Raw genomic sequence first — 19,486 nt, 5'->3', positions numbered from 1 at the left:
GATGACAAAGAAATACAATTGAGGCATGCTTTATACTTTACAGATTAACCACCAACTTTATTATAAATAAGGTAAATTAGATAAATACAAATTAAATGCAATAAAAAAACAATCTAAACTAAAAATAGAGCAGATCCTCGTGTTAGATAGCAGGACGCAGCAAATGTTCGGCAGTTTTGCTTAATAAAGAGCTTAAACTATTAACAGGGTGGGATTATCAAGGTCACACGGCACAGATGTTGCCTGCAAATGAGTTTTCTGTCAATTGACTAATCTGGTCTTGACTCAGACTCGGGGAGGACGAGTTCTGAGCTACAGGAAGTCTAAATGAACAAGAACCGCTGAACTTTCCGGCAACAGGCACAAGTCTTTGGCTGAATGCTGATGACTGCAGCTCTGCATGAATAGAACTTATGAACGTCACGAACTCTAGAAATTATTTTAACAACTTTCCTTCATAAACTGTGAACACTAGTGCCTTATATAAACACGTTCAGTTCGCCTGCGGGGCCTGAAAATCTTCGACCTCATCAAATTCACTTAATTGTTTGACCTTTAAACGTGACTTAAATCAGAAAATAGCCAAAGCAGAGGCTTCACATTTCCTTCAAACTGGCATTAAAACCTTTGAAACGTCTTGATGAAACTTGCAGATATCCTGAAACTGATGCAACTGATGCCACAAGAATCCAAATTAGCACATGACATCATCTCGCCTCAACCAACGAAAAAAAAAGCCAGCTCCAAGAAGGAGAGGAAACCCTGGTTTGAGCTTAATTTCCACATGCGCAGGATTAAGTGAACCAGAACATCCCAGTAGTCTGTCAGAAAGGTTTCAAATACTTTCCTCTGGTTGGCTAAATTGCCTGGTATCAACAGTGTTATGTGGTGGATGCTGCCACGGATTGGATGATGTAGATTGTTTGCATCAGGCGCTGCCTCCTTAGGCAAACAACTGACCAGACACAGTAGTTCGGGCTGCAGCCTCTCCCTTAATATGCACACGCACACAAACGCACACACACACACACTCAGGCCACATGCACCAACCTCTGTGCCAGCCTCAAACCACACACACAAAACAAACCAACACAAACTGAGAAGCAAGTTACAGACAAAGTTTCTCGCTCTCCGCCCGAACCTTCAACTCCAAGTACACAGACAGAAAGATTGAGACACACATATAAAAAACTGGGCTTGCATCAGCGCTGCCAGCCCCAGTCACACACCATCACTGTCTTTGTGTGTCTGTCTATGCGAGGGTCTAAGCACTTCTTCAGGAATGGGGTGGACAGCTAAGATCAACAAATATGAGCGGGTGGAGCTGCGAGTGTGTGTGGGGGAAGTCCCCAGGACACTATGATCAAGTATTACTCAATTGTTCTTTCTTTTTATTGCTGTTGATCAGACCCTCCACCAGGCGGGTGGGGTTGAGCAGAGACGGGGTGAGGACAGGGTGCAGCTCAACTGGGGGGAATAACAAGCAGCAGATGAGAGGAGTGGAGTTTGGACAAACACAGACCCCTCCTGTTCGAGTCCGTATGAAACTTCAAGTTGCAGAAGCTGCTTCTGTTTGGTCGACCGGCTGCTCATCGCTAACTGAGCAGTGGCCGCGTCTCAAAAATACGTTGCAAGCTATTCAAGGTATTCGTGCTGCTTCGCTAGCTAACCGATCGATATGAGCTTTGTTTTCATTTTACCGGAACGATTTATCTGATTGATAAATCTGCGAGCAGTTTATTTTAACATGCATGTCATGTTCAAGTCTTTTACTTCCAACATATGGAATGGCTATAAACACTTTAACTAAAGCTGCACTGAACGCAGTGAAAACACCACATCTGACATATTATCACCTCAAAAAATCGAATGTGGCAACCACGTAAACAAGCAACATGTCTGGTAGATGAAGCCACGTGACCACCTGATACTTTCAGCTTTGTTTTGGTCTCAACCAGTGAAATCCATGCCCCTTAATTCTGCTGTTTGGTGCTGGGCAGGTAGTGAATACATCACATTACTAGATTTGTATGTTCATCTACACCTGCAGTCCACACTACCAAGTTTTTGAACGTCTGAAACCCTGTTTAGGTTCAAAAGCGTTTTTGATGCTTCCTCATTCCCCATCAGTCACAACTCAACGACCAGGGAGTGAATTTGCTAACAGAGTCAGTGACAGTTTAACCTTAAGAAAATAACATATCATCGTTGTTTGAACTGGACTGAACTGAACTGTGTTGGGCTCATAATGGTCTTTGTAAATAAACATATTAAACTCTGGATGTTGAGACTGTGGGAGACACACACACCCTCTTTCCTATTCTTTGGTTATTTTTGTTTAAGGAGTTTTATGTGATGTCAAGTCCAACAGAAATCCCCCCCCCCCCACTTCTTCTTCGGAAACCGAACCGTGGATTTTGAGCATCGTTACAGCCTTAATAATCGTACACGTTTATCTCTACAAGCAATAACTGTCACAATATACACAATCATTTGATCTATTGTTCAAGTAAAACATAAGTCAGCACAGCGTTAACAGAGCGTTTCTTGCCATACTAATACTTTCACAGATGGATCACACCCCCGCCAGTGACACTGATCCTTCCAAGACATCTGAGAAACATTTCACGGTCTGATAATTTCCCATGTGGGATTTAAACTCAGTGGTGAGCTGAACGAGCCAGGAGCATAAGCTCATGTTAAGGTGGACACGGTCCAGTTCCATCACACTCCCTTTTTTCTGAGAAGAGTCAAGTTGAACCATCTGCAGTCAGACGTTTGTCGTGCTGATACTTTTCACAGGCCGACAAACCAGGAAACATTTCAACACACACACAAACTCAGCGCCCAAAAAACGTGTGGTCCCTGTCTTATGATCTACAGAACGTCACTTGTGCGTTGTGTTGTTTATCATAGAGGAGTGTGTGTGGTTGTGAGTATTTGCAAAGGCGGGTTTGTTATGTTGGTCGTTAAGTTCAACTAATTCCCAAAAGAGAAAAAGAATCATAGTCTAAAGCAGCTTCTCCAACCCGCCCTCTGAAAGTTACTCCATGGTTCAGTGTCCTAAGCTGCTTCGACACCTGACAACACCATTTGTTTCTGATTTCCTAGTTTCAGCACGTTTATCAATTCATAAAGTGTAGAAATCTGTGTCTGGGTGTCCTCTATCGTGGATTTTCCAGTTTCACTGATGCACATTGTTTAAATTCTGAGGGACTGACAGCTGAACCGAACAACCTACTGTTTTTATCTTAGATTGCGACAACACTTAGTTGCTAGAACTTTATTTAACCAGGTAAAAGTTTCACTGAGCTTAAAATGTCAAAGGCAAAAGAAAAGGGGGCAAAATCAAGTAATTGCTACAGCAAAGATCTGTCAAACATAAAAAGTGTAAAGCAAAAACACAAAGATCCAGATCCTTTAGAAATAACCTAAATTCACCACCAGTAATCAGCTCGGATAGTTTCATAACTTTCTGTACGTTGTTCCAGGAGAAAGGTGCAGTGAGACTGTAACTCAATCCTAACGAGGGGAGGTGTAAACTAAATCTGTAAAACTGTGGCCTCATTGGTTTCCATGTCTGCACATGTATCTACACAGAGAAGGAGGAACCAAAAGAAGGTAAAGAAAAAGTAAGAAAATGGCCACAAATATGAGAAATATCAACGTTTATAAAGTGGATTTTTACTGCGGCTGCAGCCGTGCTGCCACCTCTCTGACCACATGGAGTTTACTCCCCAATACTCCCAGTGATTGCACAGACCGTTCCTCCATGCTTTCCCTCCTTGTGGGCCACGACTTAGACATTGATCTGCAGCAAAGCACCATGGGAGCTGCTAGCGAGCGGCGCTACGCACTCAGTCATTGGTCCCTGATTGCTGTCTGATCCCTGCAGGGTCAACGTGGGGTTAGCTCCCGAGTGATTGGCCCGCGGGGAGGCGAGCGGGACGTGACTGACAGGTGGGAGAGCATATCAACTGGCGGAGGAGAAATAAAAAGGGGGAGGGGCAAGGCAGAGGGGAGTCGGGGCCTGGCCTCTGAGGGGATTAACGTGGTCTGACAGGCTGGCTGGAACAAACACACACACACATTTATAGATACACACACAACACACACACACTGAGCTTTGAGGGCGGGCTGCTCTGCTGAGCACACACAATACACTGCTTGTTTTAGAACAAGAGGAAAAAGAGAACAGATAGATAAGAGAGAGGCCAAATCACAGAAAAGGAATGTGTGTTTGACAGAAGAGAGAGAGAGCAGCACATCATGAACCACAGGTGCTTCCCAACTAACATGCCTCCGCGGAGAGAGAGAGAGAAAACCCCCGCTGTGGCCTTAATGTGAATTCCATAACTCTTCCATGACTTTCCCCAAACGTCCCTCTCTTCTGGTGTCCTCCACCCAGGTTTCACAGAAACCTCTCAAACCGCAACTGAAAAACACACCCGCTCCTCTGAAAATTAACAGCTTGTTAAATTGTCTGACTTTCCCCCCAAAATCTTTCCGGGAGACTCTCTCAAGTTACTCGACCGTCTGCGTCTGGAATTCACTGCTCTAAACTCCGTTCACATTCCACGAATTCCAGCACCGGTAGGAACCCTGAAACCTATGACACATTACCCAATGGGATCCTCAAACACACACACACGCACTAAAACACACACAAACACACACTAAAACCCACTCCCAGATCATGCTGATGTGTTACGGTGGATTGCTTACGGAGGCTTCTTTAAAAAGGAGCCTTTTACATATATTGATCAGCCCATCGAGGAAAATTAACTGCCTCAAACGAGGAGCCGGGGTTTCTGCAGGTTTCACTGACGTTGATTTAAGGCCTAAACAAACTGTAAATTAAAGCAACAATCAATTATTTGATAAATCTCAGGACAAACAAATGTGTAAATAAAAAAAATCGGTGGAACGCACAGTCTCTGGAACTGGGATGAGTTCCAGTTAAAGTAGATTTGGGATTCACCTCACGTCTGTTTTGTTTCTAAATCTTCTCTTGTTTTTTCTACCGTCTGTAAATTCAGTACGGCAGCTCAACACTGGGCTTGATGGCACACGCTGAAAAATGGAAACTACCTATAATTAGTTGTATATTTGCGTCATGATCGCCAGCTCTTGTTGCTGCTGCAGTTTGTAAACTAAAACTACCTTCCTTGGTTTTACACTGCAACTATAATACTCATTTCCCCCAAGATATTAACATACAAATGATATATTAAATAACCCACTGACCAGCCTTTATTCTGTTAATATCATAACTACATTAGATTTCACATATGCAGATATAAACGTATCATAATCAAGACTGTATCGCCCACATTAAGCCTCACTCACTGCCCAGGAGGCCGAGGTGGGTTTCCCCAACGTGCAGGAAATAGTGGTGATAAATATCGTGGCTGTCCAGGCAGCGTGACCCCATCCTTCCAGTTAACAGGCAGCAGCCAATAGACCGAGGCCAGCTCCATCAATTACACTGTCTGAGGGTTAGACACCGCAATACTACACAAGACGTCGATGAAATTGGATCTAACCATTTACTTTTCATGATTTACCAATTGAACGATACATTTTTGAGTCTATGAAATGTCCAAGTGTCACAAATGACACAGAATTTCTCTATATCAAAATAAATCGCTGATTCAGCCAATGAATTTAGGTTTCAAGAGGTTCCGTGAAGCCTGATGCTCTACAAAACGTCAGTGGTGATTTTTTGTAAATGAAAGCGACTGACTGAAAGACACACAAACAACTACAGGGTAATTGTGGGTTCAGACAATTATCTGAGATGTCGAAACAAAAAGAATAAATAACGGCCTCAGTCGCTTTCATGCCGTCAAAACTGGAGGAAACTGTCAGAATGAAGTGCACCGCGGCGCTGAGTGAACATGACAACTTACAAGACGGGAGATAAACCACAAAACACTCCGGCACTGATAAACACTGAGGGGTTCTTTCAGGACTGAATATGAACACGAGTGGGCTCTGGTCGGTCGGTGCAATCACGTCCATCCATCTGTTTGTGTATCTAAGTGTTTGTGTGTCATGGAGATGGGTCATAACTCTGCTGGACAGGCTATGAGACCTGCGGTTGTGATCCTCTGCACCTCTTCGTAATGAACCGCCGTGGAGCGATAACTCTCACACATGCACACTAGGGGCACACCCACCGCTTGACCATGAAATGTGACGTGTGACACACATTTACGGCTTCATCTGGTGGGGCTGATAGGCAGACCCCCCCCCGGCAGACCCCCCGGCAGACGATCACAGCAACAGAGACGACAAAGGTGGACACGGACTCTCAGACCCATGCAGACAAATGATCTCAGGTAGTTTTCACACCTGAAAGTCTGAACCAAGGTTCATTTGATCTGGTTAGTTTGAGTTTCACATTGTAATTCAGGGATCACACAGAAGAATTTTGTATAATCATTTGTAGACAGCAGTGCGTCACATGTCGGTGCGTTGTCAGTTTTTCACGGGTACTAGTCTTTCTGTTTCAATGGAGAACCCATTTCTTTGCCACTATGATATTATTATGGTATTACAACCAGCATCACCTACTCAACACTAGTCTGTATGCGTCAAATGAACGTCCTCATCGTTCAAACATTATATCAATAGAGGTGAAGACTGCAGCAATCCAGCTTCTTCCTCTTCTGTTTAATGCAGTCTCAACTTCCTGTGAACAAACGCCCAGGTAGTGAAAACATAACCTCCTCGGTGGAAGTAAATATAAAAGTTTGAAATCTTAAATGAAACTGGACAAAGTCACATCAGTACTAATGATATGAGCTTCACACCGGCTTTGTGTGTGTGTGTTTACATTCGTCCAGAGCCGATAAGGCTCCTTTCCATTAACATTCTCACACAGGGAAGTTAATCCTGCACCTTCTCACTAGTTATCAGTCATTCCAGATATTTGACTTCATGCTAAAAACAAACTACCAGCGAACCAGGACACGTAAAAGGAAAGAAACAAAGCAGCAGCCGACTTATCTCAATCTCGACAGAGCCACACTTGAAGAGGTAAGTGTTGGACCCTATTTACACTCAGTCACAAATAGTAACTCAGGAGGTGGTTGGAGGTGCGTTCAAGCCAGATGTTAAAAAGGTGTTAATGCATCTGTCTGTCCAAGACACATGCTCAAGCTTTACTCGCCCCAAGTGGAATTACATCAGCACCCCTGAGGACAAGGTATAGGTAATGGATGGATGTGTGATTCTACAATAAAAGATTCTACAAATTTAGCCTTCAGCTGAGTCACCGCAACCACCTGCGACTCCGAGTGCAGCAAACGCAGCAGGTTAATGAGTCGTGTTCTCCTCAGGTCCGGAGCTGCGCCACAATTAAGTCAAACCGACTGATCAGGGCCTTTTCAACCTGTATTAACAATACTGTCAATCACAACTATCTGACTACAGCACACTAAATCAGACACACACACTTATTTTGCAAAACTGTCAACTACCCCTGTGTGTGTGTGAAGGAGTGGCCTCTTTACTGGGCTCCTGTACCCATCACAGCCACAGCGTTACCATGGGGACACAGCCAGTGGCCACACGACACGATGGAGGAAAGACAGTAAAGGGCGTGAGGGGGGGGACAGCCGGTGAACACACAGACAGACAATGCAATCAGAGAGTAATGCACAGAGCTGTCAGGTACTGTTTGTGTGTGTGTGTTTGTGTGTGTCTGTGTGTGTCCTCTTCGTATTGTAGTTGTGGCTGAGGCCAGCAGATCGGGTTAACCAGGCCTCCACCGTGCTGCTGCCAAACACGCTGCGACTGTCACCCGCTGCTGCGAGCAGGTAAACACCAGACTGACACAGGCCTTTAAAGCCAAATGCAAGCCAGACGCCAATCTTAATCCCTCTGTGGTGACACGGTTGTTTCTTTTTTGCACACACTTTGCTGCACACACTTTGTTTGACCTCTAATGCCGGTCAAACACACCTGCCGTTCACACCTAACCGACACAAGTTTTCATGTTATTAGGAGCCTCTAAGTAAGTTTTCCTTAAAATCATTAATTTGTGATTCTGACACTGTTGGAAATCTGAACGAAGTATAAGATCTTTATGGGCTTATCCACGTGAAGCACAAAATAAAACCTCCCGACACCACTACCCTACATCAGTACTGGCGTCAGTGGCCAAAAAAAAAACAAACAACTAAGATGAACCCTAGCATCTGGAAATAACTGGTAAAATAAAATAAAATCTGATCGTGCATCGCTCTAAAAACAACAGTCATTCCACCTCGACCACAGGAAACCCAATATCTCGCCACAACACACACTTCCTGCACAGTTTCCTGCTTCCTTTGTGGCAGGGAAAGGAGGGAGTGGTCGCTGATGTCACGGCGAGTCTGCTGAAATGCTGGTTTCACATCCTATGGGAAAGAAGGTGGATATGAGCTTCCCGCCTCGTGAATATAATTCACCTCAGACTTGAAAATAACTGGTTTTCTTAATTTGTTCGTTAGTTAGTATTGACTTGAGGATTTTTGTGATTCTAATTGTCTGTTAACGACACAGTTCTTCATCTTATTACGTTGCTCAACAAATCCCTAAACCTGGAAGTTGTCCATTAATCTAAGGGCAAAGTGTTATGTGAGCCTCCTCCACACACAGCTGTGTTTCTGCTTTGTACAATTTGCAGCACCTGCAACACACTCTGTAGAGGACTTTTAATTTGAAATGACAGATACAGGAAGCAGAGTCGCGTGGAAACACACGGCTGAGGTGAAACAGAGACAGACGGGAAGAGGAGAAAAAATAAAGAAAGTTAGACGTAAGTAATTAAGATTAAGTTAGATTGATTTCTACTGGGCACACACACAAACCAGGTGCCCAGACTGAGCACTAGGCATACTGGGAAACATCCCAGTGGGTCATTGCATTGAAACATTGGAGCCCCCCTCGGCTGCTGAAATAAATCCTTGCAGAAACACTGCCTAGTAAACTTGTTGTTCAGCTCAGTCATTCACTCCATCACGTGACTGTCACAGCAAACTGCAATTACAGGAGACGCTAGGTGGCTGTCAGAGATCTTATTATGTCATCGGCTGGTTTCAGAAAGAAAAGTCCAAGACTGTAAGCAAGCTGAAGTTAGAAGCATTTAAAATAAAATAACACCAGGAAACACCAGAGCAAAGTAAGAAAAAAACCCAAGTATGTATATAGTGTCTTTACCCTGTTACTGGAAATAAAACTTTGTAATACTTAAGCCATCTATGTATTTAAAAATACAGTAGTAGAGAACTAATACCTCTATCTCCTGCAGACACTGTGCTATTGGATTCTTCAAGTCTGTCGTTAGAAACTCAAAAGCAATTAAGCCTCATTGTGAATGAAAGAACAATCACAAACGTGATGTACAACACACCCTGCTACCATTCTTCAGATTACTGACATTGTTGTCTGGTGAGGTGAGCTGGTCTGGAAGTTCTCGAGCAAAACCCATCAAGAACTGGACGAACAAAAACAGAAAAAAAAAACACTGTTCCACTTCTAAACCGTAAGCCTCTTTTGAGTCGGTCGGAGAAAGAAAAGGGAACAAAATCCCTGAGGTCAGCACTCAGGACGAGTGGAGGAGCTTTAAAACGTGCCCGCGTCACGCAAATAAAAAAAGGTGCAGTTCAACAGATTTGTCTTTGCCTCACTTCCATTCAAAGCCTGATATTAAGATACAACCTGATTTATCAGCATCAGCTCTAATCTGAGGGAGAACTCACCAACATCCTCATGTAATCACAGCTTCTAAAGGCCCCTGCAGAGGAGAACGTCAAACCTGCCTGATTAACACCATCACATGTAATCACCGGCTTAAACAGTACCACCTGATAATTGCCACAGCCGCTTCCTACGGCATAATTGTATTGCTAGATACATAGAGCCTGAGTGCACGGTGACGAACTGCTGCTGAGTTCACTTGTAAGATGATACGCATCATCGAGTCTCTATCATCTTCCACTGTCTCTTGTATACAAGGTCTACTTGTCCTGCAAAATGTGTGTCAGTATGTACAGTGAATGTTTTAGATATGCACCTCCAGTACTTTTGTTTACGAGTCGTCTTGCTTCACAGCCTGTACCAAAGCTTGTAAATGAAAAGCCCATCGCGTGTAATTAGGTATCAAGACATTATTTATTCATTTTAAATGGTTCCAAATGTGTAAAAAACAAGATTTCTGTTTTTAAATCCTGCCCCTCCCATCCTGAATTATTGCTACTGTGTGTGTTTATGTGTCACAAGTTATATTTAGCACAATTCTGACAACAACTTCTTCCGTATGCGCAGCTTTCCAAAGCACAGGGAGCTGCTGGATGTCAGCTGTCAACACTCCGACTCTGATGCACATAGAAACCCTGTGTTTTGAGAGGGATTCCTGCGGATGCTGCGGAGCCGACTGTGCTAACAACCCCTAAGAGCAGTGAGCCTCTCCTCACAGGAAGGAATACGTCATTTTTGGGGACACGTAGCTGGTATTAAATACTGTCATATCGTGAGAGATGAAGAAATTAAACCACACTACTGAAGGCAACGATATATGTGTGATATTAAAACTAACCAACAATATCTATGTCCAGTCTTTTCTTTGTGTTCATGTTCACTTTTTAATTCCAGGCAGTGCGAACCTAGAGAATAAATACAAAACTGAAGCAAAGTAAACTTTCCCACAATCTTTTTATCCAAGTAAAACAAACCGCTGTGCATCTATTGTTCTGTGAATTTCAATCGCAGTGTTTATTGAATTCTACAAAAAAAAAAAAAAGGATAAGTTCCACGTCTGTGCCTGCTGTGAATCCCCACGTGACACAAGTACCTGTTATGTTATAATGAGCAGCACAATAAGTCCCACAGCAGGACTTGTTCAGTTGGGGTTGCAAGATTAAAAAGTTGGAGAACCTTTGCTCCAGACTAATAAGCCATCCATGGCTAATCTAATCACACGAATGATCGCCCCTCTCACAGTGGAAGTTTTCGTCTGAAATTATACATTTGAACAACCATCAGATATGTCGAACCTGTGGCGGCAAATCAAATCTGACGTCAGCGTCAATCACAGATGATACTGTAAATTTAAAGGCACAGTATATTTCAGTCAGAGCCCCGATCGGGAGCAGTCTAGACAGTGTGAAGGACACTTGTGCAGCCTGGGGGGGGCGGGGGCTCTACCAGCTGACATATGGGGAGGGTGTGGCGTGGCAAAGGGAAGACCATGCATCTGCTTACATTTAATCATGTTCAACTGGACTAAACTCTGAACCGTCCTCCTCCTCCGCACGAGCGAGGCACTGCTCCTTGTACAGTGAGGGACTCGGAGGGAACGGCTGCAGTGGGTTAATCATTCCTCTCAGAATGAAAGGTTGTGTGTGCACTTCCCCACCCAGGCCAACGGCTTCAATCCTGATAAATTAATCGGCTCAAGAAGAGGAGTGGGGGACCCTGTGGCCACCCCCCCCCACCCCATGCACCCCCCTCTCCTTGGAGGAGAGATGGGGGGGGTGGGCTGCCCGCCGAAAAAGAAAGAAAGAACACAATCACAGTCCAGAGCTGTGAATCAGAACCACTTATCCAGGAGACGCACCAGTTTAAAAAAGGTGCAGGTTTAGATGTTGATGAACTCGTTTAGGGACTGGAACCCATCACCAGGCTCCTGCTCTCTGGATCGAGTCTCTTCTTGGTGCCCCTCGTGTGTGTGTAGTAAACAGCTCGAGTCCCAGGCGGGTCATCTGATCGCAGCCCTGCTCCCTCAACACGTCGCAGGGTCCGATCATCGCAGGTCGGACCAGCAGCTCGCCTGCTCGTTTCCAGGACAATGCAGGACGACGTGACGTGTGGGGGCAGGTTGCACGTTCTGCACCGGCTGCACGGGGACGGTTTTTTGGGGGGGGCTTGGCATCCTCCGCGTCCCCCTGATGGAAGCATTCACCTCCAGCTTGTTGCTAATACTTTAAGCTTTTATCTATTTGCCCTGCGTATCAAACAGCCTCGGCGTGCTCCCGGGTTTCGTCAGCCATTGCAGTTCGAGCCCCGCTGCACACACACACACAGCTAACACGGGCAGAGCCACCGTTTAACTTTCTCCTTTAAAAACACGAATAGACTGTGTTTTCAGGCATTAGTGGCCCCCGGCGGCCCCTCGTACACACGGCTAGTGTTGGCTCCACAGGTAAATGCACTTGCCTCCTAGCTAGCTGGCTGGCTGGCCCCCCCCGATACGTGCCGTTCCCCTCGTCAACTGGAGACAACGCACCAGACTCCCATTCGGAAATCAGGTGGTTTCGGTGTCACCTCTCGTTTCCCACACGTACACACTCGTGGAAACACAATCCAACATGCCGAATAGAAACCAGTAGCATCCTTTTCACATTCGGCGATGTTTATTATCCTCTGAAGGGTCAACACTGGGAATTATTCCTGTTTTTAGCTAAAAGCACAGCTGTGGGCGGTAGCTAGCAGCTAGCTACGTTTGTGTGAAGTGTTTGTCAAATAAAGATGAATTTATTCAGAGTAAACTGTGCAAATCGGTGGACACTTTCCGGTTTGTGACAAAACACAAAATGTTATCTTAATGTACAGATAGATGTTTAATGAGTGTGTGCTCCGACGGAGTAAATCACCAGATTTCTCAATGGAGTCTGGCGTTCGTTCTCTCCAGGCACGTACCGGGACCCACCACCGAGCAAACCACGCTGCCCGCAACAGCTTCCCGCAGATTTCAAACCCCGGGCGTCAACCAGCCGCGGTTTTTTCGGTTCTCCACCCCCCCCGCCGCCCCCACTACCACCTTCCCCGCAGGAGAGGGCCCGCAGGTCCGCGGCCTCTCCTGGCGGCCCGGGCCGGGCTCCTACCTCTGTGGGGCGGCTGATCTCGAACAGGTCGAGCCGGTTGGCGTTCCAGTGGTTGATGATGTCGGCCAGTTTCCTCCTCTCCTCCTCCCTGCTCCCCGTCATGGTGGACAGCGTTGGAGGCCCCGTGCGTCCGTGTGTGTGTGTGTGTGCCGGTCGCCGGATGAAAAAAAAAAAAAACCCACGTCCCCGTAGCGATAGTCCAACAACCGGAGGAAGAGAAGCGGCGCCGCGGACACCGAGAGCCGTGTGGTCACCGGGACTCTGCGCGCTCCCTGTCTCTCTCTCTCACTGCTCCAGGATCCGCGCTCCCGCCGCCGCCGCTCTGCGCGCTCCCGGCAAGCACTCTGGACGCCGCCGTGTGCACGCGCAGCAACTGTTAACCGTTTGAGGGTTCACGAGATGGAAGCTGCAGCTCAGTGTGAAGAGTTAATACTGCTTATCTTTAATTAAACTTAACTTTAAGGATCGTTTGTGTTCAAACTTAACTCTACTGCTCGTGTTCGACTACGTGTTTGAACTGTGTTGATGTTCAATCAGCCAAGAAACAGAGAAAATGACAAGATAACAACAGTTGCAGAAATCCCAGTGGGCTATGTTGAGGCCTCGAGCTAATTAAATAAGAAATGAAAACATTTACAGAAATATAAAATACAAAGTTGACATGCAGAAAATGATATGACTACATCTGAGCGACAACATAATAATAATAACAACAACAACAACAATAATAATCATCATAATCATCATCAACATTACTCGTCTGACGGTTTCAGAGCCAATAAACGTGATGGATGCTGCAGCAGCTTCACTCAACACACTGACTGTAAAGAGTTAATACTGAGAGGGATTACGTCAGTGTATGTTAATTAAAGCCCTTTTTTTATTTAAGCCTATTTCTACTGCTCGTGTTCAACTACACATTTGAATATTAATCATGTCTAATAAACCCATAACATAATTTGTTCTATGGGTTTAATACATAGAAATGACAAGATAACAAATAACATTTGAGGAGGCAAAAAGGCCTCTGCCTTAAAATCTAATTAAATATCAACATTTCACAAAATAGAAAAGTCAACATGCAGAAAATGGGATGACAGCCAAAAATAATAAAGCAATAGTAATAACACAAAGCATTAAATAAATAAAACATACATCTCTCACAGTTGTTCACAAATCAGAAATGTGAATATTTCAAACACTGCCAGAGGAGCATTCTTTGTTTTCTCCTAATCCAGCCCAGGCCCCCAAGGTGCTGAATGCCACACAATGCTGCCAAGAACCTCTGTCCAACAACACACACACACACATACACACACTCACACACACACACACACACACACACACACACACACACACACACACACACACACACACACACACACACACACTCACACACACACACTAATTCAGACACACATCTTATAGGAGGGACAGAGATTTTGTCTGCAGTCTGAACTTTCTTTCTATCGACACACTCGACATAACAATCAGCAAAAGCTCATTTCCTTTTCATCTGTGTGTGTTGGTGTCTGTGTGTGTTGTAGTGTGTGTTTTAGTGTGTGTGTGTGTGTGATGGAGTTCTCAGTTATGTAAAAAACACCTCTTTATTAACACACGGCCGTCAGGGACCCTGAGAGGTCACCAGATATCAGGCAGATACTTGCGAAGTGTCAGGAATACAGCAGTGATCACATGTATAAAAATAGAGCAGTGAGTGCCCCCCCCCAGACGCGGTGTCTAACAGTAGCTCCGGCTTCCTATAAACACATTCGTCACTGTGCCTGAATTTGTGGGTGTTGTTGTCTAATGGATGAGTGTCGCACTGACCTCATGTGTGAGTAATGGATGAAAAAAGGCCTCTTCTATCAGAACAGCTGATCTCACACCACACAGTGGGTGGTAGAAAAAAAAAAGTAAACAACATGAAATATTATAAATCCATCTGTATTTGTATTTGTGTGTTAATGTGATTAGAAATATTCGTCTCATACGACAGACGCTTGAATTTCTTTTGAAAATAAATTTGAGACAATGACGACGTCGACATGAACACAAATAATCTGACTCTTGATCTTATTTAGACATTATTTGGATTATGATGTTTACACGAGTTGCTCAAAGAGTGTTCCATTCAGATTTCAGATTATTATCTGATGTCAGTAATTTCCCCGATAGATAAATAAGATGTAAGCAGACATGAAGATTATTGATAAACGTGTCACAGGGGTTATTGTTTAATGCTATTATATTTGCTGCTATATCGTTTTATTTGATGAGTTTAAAAGGCTTTAAATGGCTTTAAATTGTCTAGTCGTTATTTGCATTTGGGGAGAATCCATCGTGTGAGTTGTTGCTGAACTTGTTTAAGAAGCAGAAGTGAGAAACCACAACAGGAAACCAACTTTACCAGATAACCCTGCCACTTCCTGTATCTGCGACACTATCACTGCTTCTGTCTGACACGCACACACACACACACACACACACACACACACACACACACACACTGATTTACCAGTTTAAACATAATTTATTCCCTGGACAACGCCAGTAACAGGAGGAGTCAGTTGATCCATCAGCTTCTGATAAAACGCCCCTGACATCGCATGTTTTCACAAACACTCAGAGATGAGTGTTAGAAGCTGGTTTCATCTCCTCATCCTCCCAAATACTTATCACGTATTTTGTCTCCTGCTCCGACCACAACAAAGAGCTCTTATCTGTTGGCTTTTCAAAAAATAGCCATGAAAACCCTTCTTATCTCACTTACGGTAACAGCCTCATGCAGATTGTTAAATCTGTTCAAAGCACACAAAGTTAGATTGAAGCTGATGCAAACAAATTCTAAAGACTATACACTTGATAAGAGACACTTGAACAGACAGTTCAGCACAGACTCACAGCGGAATCACAAGGACAGTGTGTGTGTGTGTGTGTGTGTGTGTGTGTGTGTGTGTGTGTGTGTGTGTGTGTGTGTGTGTGTGTGTGTGTGTGTGTGTCACATAATCACAGGCCTTAGTTTTACAAGCAAACTTACATGAAACAAAACATTCAGTTCGAAAAAAAGAGGGAACTGCTGCTGCGGAGAGGACAAACCAAACGAGGAAGTTTTGTTTGGTGGAGAATGTTTAGAGAGGAAAATGATTTGTTCTATAGAACAGAACAGAACAGGATAAAATAGAACAGAATACAATACAATACAATACAATACAATAGAACAGAATAGATTAGAATAGAATAGAAAAGCATTTATTGTCATCGTATTGGACAAAAATACTTTGAATTTGAGAGTGCTGCTCCTGTTTGGTGTGTAAAAAGTTAAATGGAAGTTAAAAAGAACATGATATCACGCAGTTAAAACAACATGATGCAACATATCATTGACTGTTATCAACTTAAAAATCATGCAGCTGTAGAGGACACCTTGTTTGAGCTTGACTTTTGACCTTTCACCTTTGACCAACATCTTCAAAAGTTGACCATCTAAAGATTTCTCTCCAAGTAATGTACCCAACAAGTTTGGAGAAATTACGTACATGCATTGTTGAGTTATTTTGTACAAACAGACAAGAGAAAACACAATACCCAGGTTCTGCATATGACGGCTCACAGAGTAATTATCGACACTATTTTCAGTCTGTATGAAATTCTAATAGTCAACTATGATAGTATTTCATGAATTTTGACTGAGAGACTTTTTATTTTAATGTTTTTATTTAATTTTATCGAGACCTGACCTCTTGTCTTTTTATTTCATCATCTTCACCAACAGTCTGAGGCCACTCCCCTTCATTCAACATCACGTGTGCGTCTAACGGGTGTTCAATCTGTTGCTCGTCAGGGTGAGAACTCGTCTTTTCACCCGTCACACTCTGCTGTGGAGCCACTTTTAGAAAGACAGCTCGGTTCGGTGAGAGAAATCCATACAGACAGAGACCTGACGTGCAGGAGGTGAATGAGCACATGTGGTGGGTGTGCCAGATACTAAAAAAGGACGGATCGAGATGGAGAAGAGGCAGAGGAGGGATATAAAAAGCTCCATAAAAAAAAGATAGAGACCTCAGGAAACGAAGCAGGCGGCGGAGGGTGGAGGAGTGAAGGGCTTACGCGGAGGGGAGAGACCCAATGTGACCTTAGATGGCATTTTTTGTGAAACGTCTTTTTTGCGATGATCGAGTGCACATTGGACCTGAAGCTCTAGGTCAGCACCTGCTCTCTGCCTGTGCACCAACTGTTCATCTCAAGCGCTGAAGCACAGATTGTTCCCCTGATTTCAGACTAAAACGTCTCTTTATCAGACCTTCCATAGCCGCCACGACTTAATCTTTATCCCCCTGACTCCTGAGGGAAGTGAGAATATCTCCGAGCGGGAGAGATTTAAATAAAATGAGCCCCGGACTTTGATCCGCACACGACACTTCTCAGACTGATAAGAACCACGTCAGACTTTAACGTCGCGAGAGACTCAGATAGGCGCTGCGCAGGGAGAGACGAGGGTGTGAACTGATCCCAAATCAGCTTTTCTTCTTTGAGACACTTGTGAAATCCTAAACTGGCCTGACGTTTTTATATACGTAAGTACTTTGTACATCTAAGTTCGTTAAAAACATAGTTTTTCTCCTACTTTCAGTGGAACCAGATTTCTTTTTTCTCAACGAAGGGGAAAAGGAATTGAATTTGAAAAAGTGCATTTAAATCAACTTATACCAACATAACTTTAAAAACTAAGTAGAGCACAAACCTCTGCCAAGGCCCAATGGTCTCCTTAAAGTCAATAAAGCTGCACCCGATTGTACACACTCATAGTTATCAGTTACAGAAATGTGTTTGATTTCTTACATCAACATGCATGAATTATATTATATATTATAAACTCGCAATGTTAAAAACAATCCTGGATCCGCCCCATGATCCACATCACCACCAAAATTTAATTGATTCTTCCCTGACTCATACCGACTCCTTCTCCCAAGTCTCGTAATAATCCGTCCAGCAGTTTTTGCAAAATCTTGCTAGGTCCTGATCATCAAGTCACTATTTCTTTGGTGCAATGTATCAAATTCAGGCAAAACCCATTTAATATACAGGGTATATAATTTGGCCACATCCCCTGCATATTTTTTATTACAATGCAAGTTGCTCAGGATATAATAAGGTAAATCATAGATGATTAGCGTGACAGTTACCACAGATGCTTCACACCTCTCCTCAGATCCAAACCTCTAAATGTCCCGTGTTATCAGCCTGTGAAGGGACAGACAGCTTCTTTCTGCACGGCCCCGTGATTCAGTGCCTTATCAGGCTGCACACCTTTCTTTCTGTTTCCTGCTCCGTTCCCACCATCTGTTGCTCCTGTTCCAGGAGAAACACGTCTTTCTTCCAGTGCAACAGGAAACATCTGCTCCAGTGTGAAGCGTGAAACGTCCAGGATACAGACGAGGGGATTGAGTGTATGAGGGTGTGAACCAATGACTGTGAGCGCTGAGAACAATTTGATTTGAATAATCAAACTCATAGTCGGGTACAGACGGCAAATTATGTCTCAAAACCTCCTTTTACTTTAGTTCATTAACTCTCTGCCTCCTCCATGTTAGTGGAGGGGACATGGAACAAACTAAAAAGTCAAAGTATGAGTTAAATAAAACTTCCTGTCATTTTGCATTGTTCTTATCCCACTGATTGTTTGTTCACGTCTCCAGTAAGTTGGGTTTTAATTAGCTATCTCTTGATTGACGACCGAGAGTGACTCACGATTGGTTGGTCTCTAACGGCGTCTTTGGCACAAGATGGCAGCGTTTGTATCGGAGATATTCTGGCTTCATGTCTGGATAGCGGGAGGAATTCATATTTATTTACAGTCTATGATTTATGATCAGGTTCCTTCATATTCATCTCAGAGACCAGTGCGAATGTAAAACTGCAGCATCTGCTCTGTTTTAAATACCTGACTTTCACAAACACAATATTTCACTGCTCACATCCAGTTTGTGACCTAGATATCAAGCAGCAGGGATTAACCAGCGTGAAGCGTTAACAGGATTAAGATGAAGCAGCACAGGTGAATGAATCATTTTGGAACTTGGGATTCTCACCGTTTTGGATCTGTACTGTAAACATCTGTCGTTTCAAAGGACCTGGTCGTTACCACGGCAGCACAACATAAATGTTTGCAGAGAGGAAAGTCAGATTTGTGTGTTTCTTTTCTTTTACTGGTGCGATTTCACTGACTCAGCATTAGCGGTGATGCTGCTTCTCCTTGGAAACAAATCAATAACTAAACAACACAAACATGCAAACACACAGTTTGTCCTCTGGAGATTCACCGTGTATAACAGCACACGTGTCGTACAGGCTGTAACACACATGCTGCACCTTACGTGCACAGAAGCGACACTACCACACACCCACACTTCTCTCTGTGACAAACCAGTGCAGTTCCACATTAGTGTCTTTTGTTCCTCGGACAAACCAGCCATTGTTGGTCGAAGTGAGAAACTCCATCAAATGTTGTTAATCTGTGTTTGTGCTTCTAATGACTGGTTCTATAATGGAGCTCTTCCAGTTCAGCTCACATTCAAATCAAAGCACCGTGTGTGTTCACCCCCCCG

General features: G+C 44.0%; 1 protein-coding gene across 1 annotated transcript in view; it reads right to left on the bottom strand.

Moving 5' to 3' along the window:
• The window catches only part of afdna (afadin, adherens junction formation factor a), a 73,491-nt gene extending 60,295 nt beyond the window's left edge, over window positions 1–13,196 (bottom strand). Inside the window, 1 exon segment of the mRNA XM_047337962.1 lies at window positions 12,876–13,196. Within this exon segment, the coding sequence (XP_047193918.1) occupies window positions 12,876–12,977 (102 nt within the window). The 5' untranslated portion in view covers window positions 12,978–13,196.
• Between the last annotated feature and the right edge of the window lie 6,290 nt (window positions 13,197–19,486).

Source organism: Hippoglossus stenolepis, chromosome 20 (assembly GCF_022539355.2).
Source record: "Hippoglossus stenolepis isolate QCI-W04-F060 chromosome 20, HSTE1.2, whole genome shotgun sequence".
Taxonomy (NCBI): domain Eukaryota; kingdom Metazoa; phylum Chordata; class Actinopteri; order Pleuronectiformes; family Pleuronectidae; genus Hippoglossus; species Hippoglossus stenolepis.
This window is presented reverse-complemented; position numbering and strand designations above follow the sequence as displayed.